A 19,357-nucleotide genomic window follows, 5' to 3' on the forward strand; every position below is an offset into this window, starting at 1 on the left:
CTTCACCATCTAGCCTTAAGATCTGAAATTACTCAGCTACCTTGCCCTGTAAACACTATCTTTAGACCTTGATCCAGTCTTGTTGTCTTAACACTTGACCCCATAGCCCAATGGTAAAAGACATCCCTCTATCCATCTAAGTCAGTGATCCCACCACCAAATCCAAATCAAAACCCAAGTACAATCATAACTAGCCTAAAATCAAATAACTAAAACAAAGTTAAATCATAAAGAGAGAGCCCTCTCTGAGCATTAGGAAGGCTAGATCCTAATCTCCAAAGTAGGTTTGTGGTTACCTATATCATTTCTTTAATAACAACTCTAGAGAAATTTTGGAGTGATAACAGACTGTATTGTGTTTATTTCGGTATTTAAACATATTAAATAACTTGTTCGAATTTAAACAAGTAGAAGAAATAAACCAGCAAAATGCAAATTAATTTTCTAGCGGATAGACTTCGAAAATTCAACATGATATCAGAGCGTGGTTGCAAATCATAGGAAAATTGAAGGCATCATCTTAGCAAAGCATTTGCAGTAGATTCAGCCGTCCCGAGGGACAAAGTTGATCCTTGCAGAAAGCGACAGAGGAAGGAGTGACGCAGAGGGACTGCGTCATCAGTCTAGGCCAAAGAGAGGCAACACAGAGGCTGAGGAGGGCAGAAATAGGCTCACGCAGAGCCACGCAGAGGCCAGGAGGGCTGATGCAGTTGGCTGAGGGAGTTGTTTTGCCGGTGTCGGGATTGCGCAGAGCCAAAAGGCTCAATCCTTCAGTTGTTGGGGCATAGGAGGTTGTGGGTAGTTTGCAGAGCGAAGCTGGTGGGGTACTGTGGTCAGAACAGTACCTAACAGGGCAAGACCAAGGTGGAGGGAGTTGTTGCCGAGGCAGATTTCTAGCCAAGGAATCCGGATCAGTGTTGCAATTGCACAGACGATCGGAGTGGGGCAACTTGACGTTGGCAGAAGGATTTCCAGGAGGGAAATCAGGACTCAAAGGGAATCCAGAAGAGAACTTCCAGACGGGAAGTAGAGAAACTCAGCAGCAGTCGAACCGAGAACTTCCAGGCGGGAAGTAGAGAGACTCGGAGCAGTCAACAGGGAAGAGCACAGAGATGGTCGTAAATGGGCTGAGAGATCAGGATAGGCTGGACAGAGCATCCAACTTTGTGGTCTGGAAGGCCAGGATCTTATCCATTCTAGACAGACATCGCATCAAGGGCTTCGCCTTGAGAACGATGGCTATCCCAGTTGACCCGATAGCAAATGATAAGTACGAGGAGGCAATGGCTAAGGCTAAGTGCATCATCCTTGATGGGGTCAACGATCATGTGGTACCACATATTGCCGAGAAGGAAACAGCAAAGGAGATGTGGAACGCCTTGAAGACATTGTACCAGCATACTTCTGTGCAGAGGAAGATGCTCCTGGAGAATCAGCTAAGGGCATACCAGATGCAGAAGGGAGAGCAGATAGATGTGTTCCTCTATCGGTTGAAGGAGATCCGCAACCAGCTAACTTCCATAGGGGCCACGCCAAATGAGGAATTAATGGTGAGGACCGCACTTAACGCAGTTTCCAAGGATTGGGAGGTACTTTTCCAGAGCATATTCAACAGGATGAGTCTTTCGGATTGGGAAGAACTGTGGGCGACTAATTATTAAGAAGAAATCAGACGGCTGACCAAGGCGGGGAGTAGTGGCAAAGGGGTCAGGATCAAAGAGGAAGAAGAGGATGCGGCTCTAGCATCTGCGGGAAAGCAGGAGAAGAGGAAGAAGAAGGACCTCTCCAAGGTCAAGTGCTTCCATTGTGGGGAACTGGGTCATTTTGCGAACCAGTGTCCTAAGAAGAAGAGTAAGGGAGAGGCTTCTGACTCAAAGGCAGCGCCAACGAAGGCGAAGAAAGAAGTTGAGGAGGATGACGATTGTGCCATGAGTGCTCATGTGCCACTTGAGAAGAAGTGGGGAGACATCGAGCTGTAGTCAGGAGGACTACAGGCGATGAGGGGCAGGATCCTTGAGGTACCCAACCTCTTGGATTATACCTTGCTACGGGAGCCCCAAAGAGAGAGTAGCAGGACTGGCGGATGTCGATAGAGACGGATGCGGATGAAGCGGCAGAGAGTGCTACAGTGCAGGAGTCCCCAGGCAACGCGAGGCTAGCAAGCTGCAACAGTGCGAGAGGCACAGGAGTGTTGCAACGGTGCAGGATGGCACAGAGAGGTGTGCAACGGTGCGAGATGCAGGGAGTTGTTGCAGCAGCACAGAGGTCAGTAGAGGGAGCACTTGTTAGTGACAGAGGGAGCTTCAGCATCGGGAGTGTTTCTAGCCTGACAGGGATGTCAGAAGTTGGGTGGATCAGTTACTTACTTCTCAGTAACTGAGTTGCAGTGCAGTAGCAGTATGCAGTAGCACGATGCAGCATGATGAGAGGGGATGCAGTGCAGATGCAGTGTTGGGAGGATGGACCAGCAGCAGCACAGATGCAGAGGGAGCTGCCGTACAGATGCAGCAGTGGCAGGGCCATGGGCAGCAGTACAGGATGCAGCAGTGCAGAGGATGTTGGGCAAGGAGGCCTAGCATCAGCACAGGGACCGGTGCCAAATGATCAGGGTAATTCTCAGCATGGAGTATTACTAGAGCACAGTCCTCGCTAAGAGGGGGTGTTGATTTGGGGTAGCATCGGATGTGCTCTAGCCATGAAAATTGGTGGAAAGGCTAAAGCACATGCATTCTCCAAGACCCAGAAATGGTTTGGGGAGATTCTAACCAGTTTGGGAGATATTAAAATAATTAATATTTTTAATGGGGTTCCTAAGTCTAAACTTAGGAAAAATAAAATATTACTGAGTATTAATATAAAACTGGGTTAGAAGATTCCAAAAGTCATGGATCAAGCCAAATCTAATCTTAGCCATTGATTAAAGATTTAATCTCGGTCGTTGATGGACCAACGAGAAAAGTATAAGAGGAGGCTTTAGGGTCAGTTCGAGAACACACCAGAGTGATTAGTCATTCATTTTGCTAGAGCGGGGTTGCTAAGCAAAGTTGAATCAGTGATCAATAGCGAGGGGCAGTGAGTACGAGGCAAAGAGGCAGAGACAATAATGAGAGACCAGTGCAGAAGCAGAGAGAGCGAGAGCAGCAGCCAGTCCAGGCTACGCAAAGCCCAGCAGAGACAGCGCGGAGACCAAAGGGACTGTGTCATCTACGCAGAGGTTGTTGGAGAGACGCAAAGGGTCCCAGAGGTTGCGCAGTGCCTCAAAGGACTAATGCAGAGGATCCTGGGGTTGACGCAGGTCAGCAGAAGGCTGACGTAGAGGCCAGAAGGGCCAGCGCTGAGCTTCAGTTGTGCCAGAGAGGGTTTCGTGGGACAGGTTTTTTGAATACCTGTTTCCGAATATAGAGGTATTGTTGTCGTGTATTTTTTCTCTGTCGAGTGAGCTGGTTAGGCACCCAGTTGTACTCAGATAGACTGCATAATAATATAACCCTCTGAATAGCTGCACCGGTTTTCCCGCATTGGGTTTTTCCAGGGACATTTGTCCAAAAATAACGATGTCACTTGTGTGCTTGTTTTCTTTCAGTTGATGATCTGTAGATGTTGTGACTGTATTGTGTTTATTTCGGTATTTAAATGTATTAAATAACTTGTTCAAATTTAAACAAGTAGAAGAAATAAACCAGCGGAATACAGATTAATTTTCTAACGGATAGACTTAGAAAATTCAACACCACATGCCTAGAGCCTAATGGAGAATTGGAGTTGCATTTTCATTTGATGTGGAGCTTATTGCGCATTTATACTTTGTCTTGTGATTACCTTTATAATGAGCCATGTTTCATTTTGGATAAAGGAATGTGAGGTTTTGACCCTCTTATTCCTATTGTTGTGATATTATCCTACTATGTAATAAACCCAATTTTTGCTAGAAAATATAAACATTCATGACAAGTGCTTAGGTATGGCACCTATGGCCTTCTAAGGTAATTTTTTGTCATATAAGTCAGCTAGTTAAGGATAATTTGTGGCATGCATAGCAGCCCTTATTGCCTTACATTCTAATGAACTTGCCCTCTTTGATTTATACTCCCATGACTCCATTTTCCCAGGGTGTGATTAAGGACTTGATCTAGGGTTTCTATCTTCATATTCCTTTCCTATACCACACATTGATTCCACTTTTAGTATAACTATTTGTTTTGCTTGTGTTAACTCTTAACCATCACTTTGAGCCTCCTACTCTATAATCTTAGCAATCCTATATTTAGGAAGCCCTCCTAGAGTTGGAGAAAGACAACTAAAAGAGAGAGGAAGAGCCATCGACGTGACAATGGGTAACCTTCCTAAGTTGCATGCAACTAGCCCCTTGATGCTTGGGACTTTACATCATACAAGGGTGCTAGATTTTGTTGTAACACACCCTTTTGTGGTGCTATAAAGGCATAGACGTCTTCTTCTTTGTGCCCAACAATGTTGGCCTAATCCTTTCCAAAGCATTTCCCCCTCGTGGCTTGTGGCCCTTGGTCATGTTGCTCATTCCACCACAATTTTCAACAAACTTTACTTATATGCCCGTTTTTCCACTGCAAAAGCACTTTATTTCTTTTTCAAATTTGTTCATACCTGAAGATTTGTTACCATCTTTTGGTTTTCCAATTTTGCCCTTGTCCTTAAATGCTCTCTTTGAAAATCCATTGCCACTGCTAAACTGCTTCTTCCATCTAGCTTTTTGCAGCGCAATTTATCGTACAATTCCTCACGCCTTTATGTGCCCCTATCACAGTGCACTCTAACAGCAACTTTTCACACACAGTTCTGACCACTACCTCGAGTCTAGTCATACTATTCAAACCTACTTAGTACTTAGTCGCATGGAATTTGCCAGTGCCTCAATCTTTATATCACGCAGTCATTTCATGCACAATTCCGCTGCAACTGGCATCTATTTGAAGGCTTTTTTTCTTGTCTGTGGTGGGCTCTGTGGCTCAGCTCTCTATGCCCTAACTATGACCTCAACTCTGTGACCTAATTGTGGCCCTTCTATACATCATATGAACTCTAAAAAAATATTTCAATGCCTCCAACCCTTTTGACAGAATTTCTCTCTCATTGAGTCTCATGCTTCTTATCCTATAAATTTTAATATTTTCTTGATAATACTTGGGAAGTATAAATATTTAATCCACCAAAAAATACTTATCTTTTCTTTTTGTCACCCTGCACCACTGTCTCTGCCCAGTCTCAGCTTTGCTAATTTGCATGTTAAAGTCACCAGACTCTGTGCCTTTCACAGCCTCTCATATTACTTCACTGTGCCTCCCTAGATTCCTTTCTCCATGGCTTTATTACCATGTCATGTTGAAGTTTCTAAGTTTACTTAGTTTAGAAACCCTTCATGCACTTTTTCTAATTTATTCCTACCTACTTGTTATTTTTCTTTGAAAAGTTATTTACAAAGTAAATACTGAAAATAAACACCAGTGCATGCTCAACATATTACAGATCAGCAACTAAAAGAAACAAGAACAAACACACCACATGACACCATTATTTTTGGACCAATGTCCCCGGAAAAACCCAATGTGGGAAAATCGGTGCAGCTATCTGAGGGTTTTCTTATTAAGCAATATCAGAGTACAATCTGGGTGCCGAAACTGGCCTACCCAACAGAGAATTTCCTTAGCAGCTATACCTCACAGTTTGAGAGAAATCTCTTGGCTGAAACCCCAGAAAATCCTTCCGGCAGCTCCTTAGCACAAAACTGCTCTGCAACCCCAACGTCTGCCCAAACTGGACTGCGTCAGCCCCTCTCTGTCTCACGTTGGCCCTGCGTCAACCTTTCTAGGCCTGCGTCAACCCCAGGAGGCCCTGCGTCAGCTCTGGGAGCCTTTGCGTCAGCTGCGCTGGCCCCTCTGGTGCTTTGCGCAACACTTCACTGCCTCTGTGTGGCCCTGTGTGAGCCCTTGCTAGCTCTGCGTCATCGTCCTTGGCTATTGCGCTGCTCTCCCGGCACAATCTCTGCCTTCTCTGTTTCTCTGTACTCAATGCCCCTCAGCTGCTCTCCCAATCACTGATTCTATCTCTCTTAGCAAACCCCGCTCTAGAGAATAGAATGATTGATCATCTGGTGTGTTCTCCAAGTGACCCTCAAGCCTCCTCTTATACTTTTCCTGTTGACATCTCAACAGCCGATATTAAGTCCCTAATCAATGGCTACGATTAGATCTGGCTTGATCCATGTCTTTTGGACCACTCTAACATAGATTCATTACACATTAATATTTTATATTCCCTAAGTTTAGACTTAGGGACTCCATTAAAAATATTAATTATTTTAATATCTCCTGATCTGTTTAGAATCTGCCCAAACCCTTTCTGGGTATTGGAGATCTCATGTGCCCCAACCTCTCCACCAAATTTCATGGCTGGAGCACATCCGATGCTACCCCAAATCAACACTCCCTCTTAGCGAGGACTGTGCTCTAACAATACTCCTCACTGAGTATTACTCTGATCTTCTGGCATCGGTACCTGTGCTGATGCTAGGCCTTCCTGCCCAACATCCTCTGCACTGCTGCCTCCTGTATTGCTGCCCATGTTTCTGCCACTGATGCATCTGTACGACATCTCCCTCTGCATCTGTGCTGCTGCTGGTCCTTTCTCCAGCACTGCATCCGCACTGCACCTCCTCTCATCATGCTGCATCATGTTGCCCACTGCTGCACTACAACTCAGTTACTGAGAAGTAAGTAACTCCCAATCTAACCTCCCTATTGGGATAGAGACACCCACTAATGCAGAAGCTCTCTCTGTCGTTGACAAGTGCTCCCTATCTCTGACCTTTGCGCTGCTGCAACAACTACTTGCATCTCGCACCGTTGCACACCTCTCTGTGCCTTCCTACACTGGTGCAACACTCTTATGCCTCTCGCACTGCTGCAGCCTGCTAGCTCTGCGTTGTCTTGGGACTCCTGCACTGTAGCTCTCTCTGCCGCTCCATCTGCATCCATCTCTACCCACTCAGCCAGTCCTGCTACTCCTCGTCGGGGCTCCCGTAGCAAGGTCTAATCCAAGAGGCTGGGTACCTCAAGGATCTTGCCCCTCATCGCCTGTAGTCTGCCTGACTACAGCTCGATGTCTCCCCACTTTTGCTCAAGTGGTGCATGTGCACTCATGGCACAATCATCGTCTGTCAAAACTTCCTTCTCTGCCTGCACTTGCGCTGCCTTAGTCTCGGAAGTCTCTCCCTTACTCTTCTTCCTTGGGCACTGGGTCGCATAATGACCCATCTCCCCACAGTGGAAGCACTTGATCTTGAAGAGATATTTCTTGTTCCACTTCTCCTGCTTTCCCTCAGATGTTAGGGCCACATCCTCCTCCTCCTGCTTGACCTTGATCCCTTTGTTGTTACTACCTGTCTTCGACTGTTGTCTAATCTCTTCCTGGCAAAGAGCTGCCCACATCTCATCCCAAGGTAGGAGAGTCCCTCTGCCCAGGATACTCTGGACAAACACTTCCCAATCTTCTGAGACAGCATTCAGGGTTGTCCTCACCATAAGCTCCTGATCCGATGTCACTCCTATAGCAGTCAACTAGTCTCGGATCTCATTCAGTCCTCTGAGGAAGGTGTCAATCGATTGACCCTTCTTCATCTGATACGACCTCATCTGGTTCTCGAGCAGCATTCTTCTCTGCACAGAAGTATGCTGGTACAGGTTCTTGAGAGCCTCCCACATCTCAATTGTCGTTTCCTTCTCGGCTATATGTGGTACCACATGATCCTTGACCCCGTCAAGGATAATGCACTTGGCCCTCGCCATCGCCTCTTCGTACTTGTCGTTATCATTGGGGTCGACTGGGATAGCTATAACCTTCAAGGCGAAGTTCTTGACACGATTCCTGTCAAGCACTGATAAGATTCTGGCCTTCCAGACTGCAAAGTTCGATGCTCTGTCCAGTCTATCCTGGTCTCTTACCCCGTGTAGTGCCATGACGCTCCTCTACTTCCCTCCTGGAAGTTCTTTGTTCGACTCCTCTGAGTCTCTACTTCCCGTTTGGAAGTTCTCTTATGGACTCCCTCTGAGCCCTGATTTCCCTTCTGGAAATCCTTCTGCCGCTTGTCGAGATGCCCCCTACTCTGATCGTCTTGTGCAACTGCACTACTGATCCAGGTTCCTCGGCTAGAAACCCTCAGTAACAACTCCTCTGGCCTTGCTCTGTCAGGTACTGTTTTGACTACAGTACCTCACCAACTCCACTCTACAATATTTCTGCAGCCTTCTAGACTCCAGCAACTACCTCTTTGTGAACTGCGTCAGCCCCTCTCTGCCTCACGCTGGCTCTGTGTCACCCCAGATGGGTCTGTGTCAGCCCTGGGATGCCCTGCGTCAGCCCTCTGGCCCTCTGTGTCAGCAACGCTGGCCTCTCTGAGGCTCTGCGTAGCTCCCGGCTTCTTCTGTGTGGCTCTGGCTGGCTCTGCGTCACACTTCTTGGCCTCTGCGCTGCTAGAAACAGCTTCTGTCACCTCGGGACAGTTGTTTTCTGCTGCTATTGCTCCGCTCGACTGATGTCTCTTAGTCCTCCTGTGATCTACAATCACGCTCTGATACCATGTTGAAGTTTCTAAGTTTACTTAGTTTAGAAACCCTTCATGCACTTTTTCTGATTTATTCCTACCTACTTGTTATTTTTTCTTTAACAAGTTATTTACAAAGTAAATACTGAAAATAAACACCAGTGCATGCTCAACATATTACAGATCAGCAACTAAAAGAAACAAGAACAAACACACCACATGACACCATTATTTTTGGACCAATGTCCCCGGAAAAACCCAATGCGGGAAAAGCTATCTGAGGGTTTTCTTATTAAGCAATATCCGAGTACAATCTGGGTACCGAAATTGGCCTACCCAACAGAGAATTTCCTTAGCAGCTATATCTCACAGTTTGAAAGAAATCTCCTGGCTGAAACCCCGTAAAATCCTTCCGGCAGCTCCCTAGCACAAAACTGCTCTGCAACCCCAACATCTGCCCAAATTGGACTGCGTCAACCCCTCTCTGTCTCACGTTGGCCCTGCGTCAGCCTTTCTAGGCCTGCGCTGGCCCTTCTGGTGCTTTGCGCAACACTTCGCTGCCTCTGTGTGAGCCCTTGTTGGCTCTGCATCACCCTCCTTGGCTGTTGCGCTGCTCTCCCAACACAATCTTTGCCTTCTCTGTTTCTCTGTACTCAATGCCCCTCAGCTGCTCTCCCGATCACTGATTCTATCTCTCTTAGCAAACCCCACTCTAGATAATAGAATGACTGGTCATCTAGTGTGTTCTCCAAGTGACCCTCAAGCCTCCTCTTATATTTTTCCTGTTGACATCTCAATGGCTAAGATTAAGTCCCTAATCAATGGCTAAGATTAGATCTGGCTTGATCCATGTCTTTTGGACCACTCTAACACAAATTCATATTAATACACATTAATATTTTATTTTCCCTAAGTTTAGACTTGGGGACTCCATTAAAAATATTAATTATTTTAACATCTCCTTATCTGTTTAGACTCTGCCCAAACCCTTTCTGGGTATTGGAGATCTCATGTGCCCCAACCTCTCTACCAAATTTAGTGGCTGGAGCACATCCGATACTACCCCAAATCAACATGTCATAGATTCAAACAAATACAAAAGACAGAAATAAGTACATAAGAAAGAGAAAATGTACTTAGATGATCATATTCAATCGTGTAATTTCATGATACATAGGTAAGAGAGGGACGTATATTATGCAAGTTACGTAATACCCAATTCACAACTCCTAATTAACAACATAACTTATGACCTCATCATTAATTTATTACATAAAGTCATAATGAAGAAAGCAAAAAGTACAATAATGAATCTAAGATATAACCATTATAGATATTTTCTTTAACACTGCGCATATATATATGTATATATATATATATATATATATATATATATATATATAATTTCCAACTTTCTTCTTTGCCATAATGTGTACCGCATGTTTTGGCAAAGTTTGTGTTCAATTCAGCAAGTTAGTTTTCTAGATGTTAGGGTGCTACATGCTAAGCTTCCAAATATGCCATTTCACCAACAGTTACAGACGGGGCTAAAACTGCAGATTTATGAACACAGAAAAGTTTCTTTCTAGTAGACTGAAATGTCATGCATAGTGTATAATGAATATGTCAAAGTGGTCAGCTATAAACAACATTGCATCATGCTTCATACATCACTAGCATACCATAATTATATCTGAAATTCCACGTACTCCTTGCCGAAGGATATCATCAGCCAAGTTAAAAGCCTCATTGACAGGAGTGGCCTGTGAAACAGCTGTCAACAACTTATCATTTGGGATGACTATTAAGGTATCAACATTACTTCTCAAAGCTGCAATTCCTTCCTGTGCTTGAACTGCTCGTCTACGACCCTCAAATGAAAATGGGGTGGTGACAATTCCAACAGTCAAAATGCCTAAAGATTTTGCAACTCCTGCAATTATTGGTGCAGCTCCAGTGCCAGTGCCACCCCCCATACCTGCCTGTTACATTACACACGTCATTCAGTTAGTGATGTGAAACTTTACACACCTTAAATTCAAATGATCTTCTAATCTAAACCACAATAGTCATAGCCCAACTTAGCCCAAATGTCAGTTAAAGTTAGAAGAGCCTAGAACAATGAATTGCTTTCTCCATACATCAATATTTAGGGCAACTCTGACTCCTAGATCCTAGACTTTGGTAACTTGTAAAATACAATTGTATGTGTTTAAAATTTCACTTTGCCGAAATTATAATGCTAATACTGTTAACACAATACTAGCACCCCTGAGCACCAAGAAATCCTGAATAGGGAAATGTGAACCTCCAGCATACAATGAAAAACAATGGAAGATAGAAACAGCTAAACATCCAATAATAGTCAAAAATCGTTTAATAACACACATTAGAACAAAGGAAAAGACAGGGCCTGATAATAAGAAGCAAGAAGAGTGACCATCAAAAAGCTATGAAGGATTAGTCCAAGATCAGAAGATCATTGTCATTGCCACTAGAGGCACATGGTCCCTGTGGTAGTAGATGCACACCATGGTAGTTGTACCATGCTATTGGAAATTTTAGAAGGGGTGAAAGGATTCATTCACGGAACCTACTCCCAGGATCACCAGCTATCAGCTTCATTATGAAGTACATAATCCTCACATAAGCTTTACTAAATTCCAGCAAACAAAAAATAATTCCATAGAAATATTTATAAACTTACGTAAAAAATCAAAATGAGAGTGGTTAATAATTGAATCAAAGAGGTGATTAGGGAATAGAGGAGAGCTGCAATAGAGACAGCTGCTCAAACGTGCAGCAGCAAGAGAAGCTATGTCATCCGGCAATGGCCAGATCCAAGCTTCCAAAGGAAGTTGTGTATGGTCCCCATGTGGGATCGAGACGAATGATCCAAGAGGGAGATCGACAGCCCATAATTCTGAAGATGATGCTTGCTGCCCCTTCATATAGCGTGAGGAAAATGTGATAACATATTTGGGCTTCCAGTGCAAGCACCACATCTCTAGTGGCATGATGTTCTAGTTCACACTTGATGTGAGCACTTCAGATTGGTCATTCAGAGAACATGATTGATGATATCTTTCAAAGATTTTGGCTACATGATCGTTTATCTCACATTGTGGACTTGCCAAGTTAGTTCCAGGATATATATATATATATATCAGCTTATCAGAGAAGATTAGTGTCTTGGGTCCTAGGGGTACTTGGGATGTGTCTCAACTGCTGAAGTCACCATATTGGCCAATGCTCTGCTGCAAGAGGGCAATGCGCATCTACTAAGTCATCAATCTCTATATAGGGCCTGGGTACCTGTGAAGTGGGTGCCCTCAAGGCCTGTGCTGCTGCGGGCCACCTGGCAAGACCAATTTAAACTCAAGTGAAACCAACAATTAATTAAAGACTAAGATCATGAAACATCTAAGTGGACCAAACTTGTATGTTAAGGGCATACTAATACTTCAAACTGGGATCACCTTCCAATATCTAACTAAACCAAGTCCTGTAAAGGTATTCCACACTTTGGTATGAGTGGCTAAAGGTCAACCTTATTAGGTGCTTCCAGCCCCAAAGGGGAGGTGACATTTCCAAGGTTAACCCTTCAATCAAAACGTGTTGGTGTAAGTGAATGGCAATGGAGGGGAAAGGCTTTATGGCCAAGTTCCATGGTCAGGGGACCAGCTAATGGTAGTCTAAATCCTAACTGTATAGATGTAATGGAAGCAGCGATCATGGAGGCATGAATTACCCTGCTTTGCCTGCTTTTTCCACCCCTCTAGTGTGCCTTTTACTTCTTTTTGATAATGCCTTGTATTATGGTGCATAGCTCAAGGATTAGACCTTGCTTTGTGTGATATAGCATTTAATTTACCCCTTAAGATGAGGTGGTTTATCACTCATCAGGATTGGGACATGCAAGGGTTCCTTTTAATCTGGAGAAGCATCAAGTGCTCAAGAACCGGGTGATGGCTAATGAAGAGGGTAGAGCTCATTCTAAGCTTTTTCCCACACACTAACTTATGTCCCAGCCATCTTTTGCATTTTGACTTTCTCTTTCATTGTGGCCATATTATGCTTTTCCATCTTTTAGTTGCATCCTAAGTCACCTAGTTCATGTTGAAAAGTAGAGAGTGAAGGTCTTCTTGACTCGTGCCTTAGTCAAGATGACCACAAACAATTTTCCTTAGCATGCACGAGTTCCTAGAAATCAGGACGAGTCATGAAGCAGTTAACTTATGCGTTGAATTTGGAGGCTCAGTTTTGTTTGTCTCCAAGTGCTAGTTTATTTTTGGAAAGGGACGAGTGAGAATCTCAATGTCTAATTGAGGCTATGACGAGTTACAAGAATCAGTTTGACTCAGTTAACTAATCAATCACAAGTCCAAGTTCTAAATTAACTTGCCAGATTTAGCATGATCAAAAATCTTATAAGGAGGATGAAGACACCTTTGTATTTCATTGTTGAGCACAGGTTTTGTGTGTGAGCTAGCGAAGCTAGGAAGAGCATGAAGGAGAGGCCTCTACGCAGTTTTTGGTAGAGAAAATTCTTGTTGGTGTGCGCTAGGAAATAGGAGGAAATTTCTAGGATTAGCGCAGGGAAATAGAGGCTAGCCAGCGCAAGGATTTAGGAGCTAAGGTCAGGGTTCTTGCAAGCAAGTTCCGAGCTAAGTACTAGCAGGGAGAACGAGCTTGTTCTCTAGCGAAACAATTTGCCTTGTAATAATTATATTTGCTCAAACTTTGTCAATAAAATTTCTACAGCTAGCAGAGGGTTTTCCCAATAGGGTTCCCTAGGAATTATTGTGTTGTTTTGCTATCGTGTGACTGTGTTTAATTCTATTCTATTCTGCTGCAAATTGGTAGAGAAATTTTGTGTCTTTGTGTTACAAACTAGTTTCAGATTTGTTCATTCAAGCAGTAGCAAAATTTCAAGGAAATTCTACATGGTATCAAAGAGAGGACCAGAATAAAGACCAATGCAATTTGATTCATACATCACAAGAGCAAAAGACACCAAGAGAAGAAGGACGTCTGATCTGAGGCAGCCGCAGTCCCTTAGGTGCATATCTGAAGTGAAAGGAGGTCGAGTTTGATAACCTTCTTGTGTGTTTGGATAGCCGAGATAGGGCAGATGTTGGCTGGAGTTTAAAGGCAGATTTTGTGCGTGTTTTGGGTTGGTAATTCTCTGTGACAGGGCCGCATTATTTTTGTATGGTTTAGGGAGGGCCAGCCCTTAATTAGGTGCAGATCAGACCTAAGATTTGGGGTTGAGACACCTTGTGGAACAATGCAGAAGGCAGGGCTCAAAGGAAGGGAATTGTGCAAGTGATTGAAGGGATATTTGGCCGACAAAGGGACAATCCTATATTTGCCACATGGTGCCCTAACCAGGGGCAATGTTTTAAAACTCCGACTCGGCCGAGGTCGACTCCGACTCCGACTCTGACTCGGTAACAACTCGGTCGGCTCCATTTCAATGACTCGGTCGTTGTAAAAAATACATTAAATATTTATTTTTTTATAAAAAAACATAATTTTAAAGATTCTCATTCATGTTTCCAAACACACAGCATTAGAATATAGATAGAAGACAACATATGATCAAAGTAGGCTCATGAATATATCCATTATATCAAAATGGCACCCAGTGCACTGTCCAATACATACATGATGATGATATAGAGATCAAAACAAAAACACATAACCACGGAGGCTAGAAATGGTGTTATCCTCCAAAATAGATTGTAAGTTATCAAGGAAGTAATACAAGGGTCCAAGAGTGTTCCGCACTCCAAGAAAGTCCCAAAGTGCATGTGTACATCTTCAAAAGGTGCATCCTCCACCATGATGTCATAGAGACCCTATGTCACCCTTTTCAAGCATGTGAGTGACATGGCACCTAAGAGTAAGCATTGGCATCAAAGAGGGATGTGCTAGCCCTCCTAAGTCATCTCAATGATAACCATCCTCATTTGTTCTTTGGAAGAAGGCACCATCCACCAAAATAGGGTCAAGGCCAGCTAGGGAGCATCTTCAGTCTATTTGGGCATATCATCAAATAGTCCAACGTCCAAGCTTTTAAGTTTAGTGTTTTAGCATTTGGAGGCTCATCAAGGGGTGTAGCATCACGTGGAATCAACTCAAGGCTCGATGCTCATCTTTGGAGGGCCAAGGTTGGGGCCACAAAGTTAGGTTTGCTTTAAGAAAGGGGCAAAGAACCTATTCGAAGGTTTTGAAGAAGAATGAAGCTATCCCTTAAGGAATCTCTACTACATATGTGATACCACCTAAAGAAACCTCTCAAAATCAAGCGAGATAAACTTATTTAGGGACAAAAAACCATTAAAGTATCATCGTGAAAACCTTGGAGTCCCCCAAAAGCAAAAAAATTTAAAAAAATCGTTGTTTTTTAATTCACGGGCCGCTGTCATCCAACGCGGCCGGTTATTACCAAGTCGGCCGAGTTGTTAGACAACTCGACCAGCTCGGTAATAACCCGGTTGGCCGAACCGATTCAATGGCCGAGTCGAACCGGTGAGGCCTTGACTCGGACCAACTCGGCCGAATCAGTTCTGAGCCAGCCGAATCTTAAAACATTGACCAGGGGTCGAACTTCAGTGATTGGTGCACAAGTCGAGGGCAGAAAGAAGTCTTCTTTCTAAGGTATGTATGTCTTTCTGTGTTGGTGAATTTTGCTAGGTTGATGTGTCCAGGTTGGACAGCTTGTAGATCAATCAAAGTACAGTATTGTGGAGGGTTGTTAGTGGCTGATTTGAGCCCTAAGTCAAACCTATTGTGAAGGACTACAAGGTTGTTAGTATGCTGGTGTTGGAGAGCTTTCTGGGTAAGCATAATGGTGTTCCAAGTGTTGAGATTAGACCACTGTTTAGAGGGAGCCTCTAACTGCATTCCATAGAAAGGGAGGATCATGATAATTTTGGAGGATAATGGCGTGGGAGAATTTGTGAAGCAGGCTATACCACCACCACAAGATCCCCAACAGTTGACCCAACATACTAAGAATGATATCAAGGCAAGGAGGATTATTCTAAAAGGGGTCAGAGATCATATAGTTCCTCATATCCATGAGAAGAAGACAACTTTTGAGATGTTCAAAACTATTATAGATCTATATCAGAGTACCAATGGTACCAGGAAGCTTGCTCTTAAGGAGAAGCTAAGGAGTTTCCGGATGAGCGCTAGAGAGCCCATCATCACATATTTGTCCAAGTTCACTCAGGTATGAGATGAGCTAGGTGGTGTGGGCGTGACTGTACCAGAGCATGACCTTGTGAGTTTTGCTCTTCTAGGACTTCACAAGTCTTGGTATGGTTTCCAAGATGCAGTAAGTGGCAGAGAAAATTTTCCCAGTTAGGAAAGGCTATGGATTGACTGCATTCAAGAAGAGATCCAAAGAGGGACCAAAGATGGTAGATCGATGAAGACAGAGGACGAGGAGAACTTTTCCCTGGCAAGCAAGAACAGCAAGGCCAAGGGCAAGGACGACCAAGGAGTCGCTGAGTCTAGTTAGAAGGGAAAGAAGAAGGATCTAAGCAAGATCAAGTGCTTCCGTTGCCATGAGTTTGGACACTATGTCACTAAGTGTCCTACGGGGAAGAAAGAGTCCAGTAAGGATCATGTAGCTGCATCTGCAAAGGTAGATGCATTTTCTGCCCAGTTCAAGAAAAATTTCTCGTTGATAGCTTGCATGGAAAGTTCAGCGAATAGTAGTTTTTGATATATTTATTCAAGAGCATCCTTCCACATGACCGGGAACAAGAAGAATTTCAGCCACCTGAAGGAGAACAACATGCAGTTTCAGATCGAGCTAGGAGATGACAGTATGTATGCAACTAGAGGAGTTGGTACTGTCAACTTTCACAGGGAGTGAGGTAATCCTCTTCATCTCAGAGATGTCCTCTATGTTCCAAGATTAAAGCAGAATCTAGTTTCGGTAACTACCCTTGAGGACAAGGGTTATGATGTCATCTTCATCAAAGGCAAGGCTTACCTCCGACACTTAGCCTCTGGATGTAAGATGCAGATAGGCATGACGATGAAGAATCTCTACAAGTTTTAGGTAGAGACAGGAACAGTCTTGAGAGGCAAGGCACACAGAGTAGAGAATTGGTGGATGAGAGAGAGCAAGATAGACCTCTCAAGATGGAGCCTCGGCCAATATCTCAGTTTGAGTCTAAGCTAGTTGGCAATTGGGTCGACCAGCGGGATGACGAGGACCATAGCTCAAGGCGAGTGGAGGTAGCCACTCAATCTGTGACTCCCAATAGAGGAAGAGTTAGAGTCAAGTGGGCAGAGGATTTGTTTAAGGGAGATCAAGAGAGAGATGAATCTTCCAGTATCACCTTCAACCGGAGGAAGCAATGTTGGGGACTGATCCAAGTGGACGTGGTTCTTCCAGAAGCACCTTCCTTGCGAAGAGGGAGTGTTGAAAAGTAGCAAGTGAAGGTCTTCTTGACTCGTTCCTTAGTCAAAATGACCACAAATAGTTTTCCTTAGCATGCATGAGTTCCTCAAAATCAGGATGAGTGATGAAGCAATTAACTTATGTATAAAATTTGGAGGCTCAGTTTTGTTTGTCTCTAAGTGCTAGTTTATTTTTGGAAAGGGACAAGTGAGAGTCTCAATGTCTAATTGAGGCTAGGACGAGCTACAAGAGTTATTTTGACTCAGTTAACTAATCAATCACAAGTCTGAGTTCTAAAATTAACTTGCCAGATTTAGCAAGATCGAAAAGCTTATAACGAGGACGATGGCACCTTTGTAATTCATTGTTGAGCACAAGTTTTGTGTGTGAGCTAACAGAGCTAGGAAGAGCGTGAAGCAAATGCCTATATGCAGTTTTTGGCAGAGAAAATTCTTGTTGGTGTGCCCTAGGAATTAGGAGAAATTCCTAGGAAATAGCAGCCTCCTGTGGGCAAGGAAATAGGTGGAAATTTCCCGGATTAGCGCAAGGAAATGGAGGTTGGCTAGTGCAAGGATTTACGAGCTATGGATAGGGTTCTTGCAAGTAGGTTTTGAGCAAAGTACTAGCAAGGAGAACGAGCGTGTTCTCTAGAGAAACAATTTGCCTTGTAATAATTGTATTTGCTCAAACTTTCTCAATAAAATTTCCACAACTAGCAGAGGGTTTTCCCAGTTGGGTTCCCTGGAAATTATTGTGTTGTTTTGCTATCATGTGACTATGTTTAATTCTATTCTATTCCGCTGCAAATTGGTGGAGAAATTTTCTGTCTTTGTGTTACAAATTACTTTCAGATTTGTTCATTCAATTAGTAGCAGAATTTCAAGGAAATTCTATAGTTCGGGTTCAGGTTCGAATTCGACAACCTTTAAATTCAAAAAGAAATCAACAATAATAAATTAAACGATAAAATTCAACTTGAAGTTTGACAATGTATAATAATTTAAGGCTTTATGTAATCATAATTTAAATTTATATAATTATTTATTCATCACTATATAGTTATGTATAATAAGTTATAAATGTTAATAATTTGAATTATAATATATAATTAATATTGAAATTATTTAAAATAATTTTACATATATAAATAATTTCAATATTAATTATATAAATAACATTCATAATGTATTAAAAATATTAAATAATTTCAATATTAATTATATATATAACAATCATAATGTATTAACGTTTATAGCGAGATGGTAGAAGGAGAAACCTTCAAATAACATCTCAGCAACTCTATGATTGAAAATCATACAGTCATCTGAATGCCTAACAGCATATACAATGTAACTTTTTGTCACAGCAATAAAAAGTTCGATTTTTTCCCTGGAAAAATGTATTAACGTTTATAACTTAATTTTATAAATATATTCAAATTTATATATTATTATATATAACTATATATTGATGAATAAATAATTATATAAATTTAAATTATGATTACATAAAGCCTTAAATTATTATGTAAATGAAATTTTTATATATAAATATATTAAAATTTATATATTATTATATAACTGTAGTGATAAATAAATAAGTTATATTAATTTAAACTATGATTATTAAAAACATTTCATGTTATGTAAATATTTTTTTTACATACATTTATGGCTTCGATTTCAACTACACATAACGAAGGCTTCAAGAAGCCACATCTCTATTTTTAAAAGAAATAGGACTAAACCCTAGCTGAACCTATTCAAATATTATTTTCAGGTTAGCAATTGTGTTCAATTTGAATTTTGCTAGTTTTAAACAAAGAAATGTTAAATATGATTAAACCCTTGCTGAAACTATTCGAATATTATTTTCAAGTTCTCATTTGTGTTCAATTTGAATTTTTCTGACAAATTTAAACAAATAAATTTGATTTGGTTTTAGGTTTGGCGAATTTTAAATTTCAACATTGAAATTCGTCGAACCCAGTGACTTGTTGATTTGGGGTAGCATCAGATGTGCTCTAGGCCTCAAATTTTGCAGGGTGGCTTAGGCACATGCATTCCAAAGAACCCAGAAACTATTTTGGGAAATTCCACCCAGAGACAATTATATTAAAATAATTAATATTTTTAATGGAGTTCCTAAGTCTAAACTTACGAAAATTAAAATATTAATGGGTATTAATCTAATTATGGGTGAATCTTCTAGAAAAAGACGAAAATCAAGTCAAAACGATCTGAGCTTTTGATTAAGAGTTAATCTAGGCCATTGGTTGTTCAACAGAAATATATAAGAAGGGGCTTGAGAGTCATTTGGAAAACACACCAAGAGAGATCAAGAAATCGATTTTC

General features: G+C 42.3%; 1 protein-coding gene across 1 annotated transcript in view; it reads right to left on the reverse strand.

The window, feature by feature from the left end:
- Positions 1–19,357, reverse strand: part of LOC149155453 (cell division protein FtsZ homolog 2-2, chloroplastic-like) — a 488,563-nt gene that overhangs the window by 358,758 nt on the left and 110,448 nt on the right. The window contains exon 3 of the mRNA XM_089445548.1: positions 10,258–10,557. Within this exon, the coding sequence (XP_089301674.1) occupies positions 10,258–10,557 (300 nt within the window). The remainder of the gene's footprint in view (positions 1–10,257; positions 10,558–19,357) is intronic.

The sequence above is a fragment of the Pinus tabuliformis genome, chromosome 9 (genome assembly GCF_031772625.1).
Source record: "Pinus tabuliformis cultivar Carrire ecotype Pingquan chromosome 9, CPIR1, whole genome shotgun sequence".
Lineage (NCBI taxonomy): Eukaryota > Viridiplantae > Streptophyta > Pinopsida > Pinales > Pinaceae > Pinus > Pinus tabuliformis.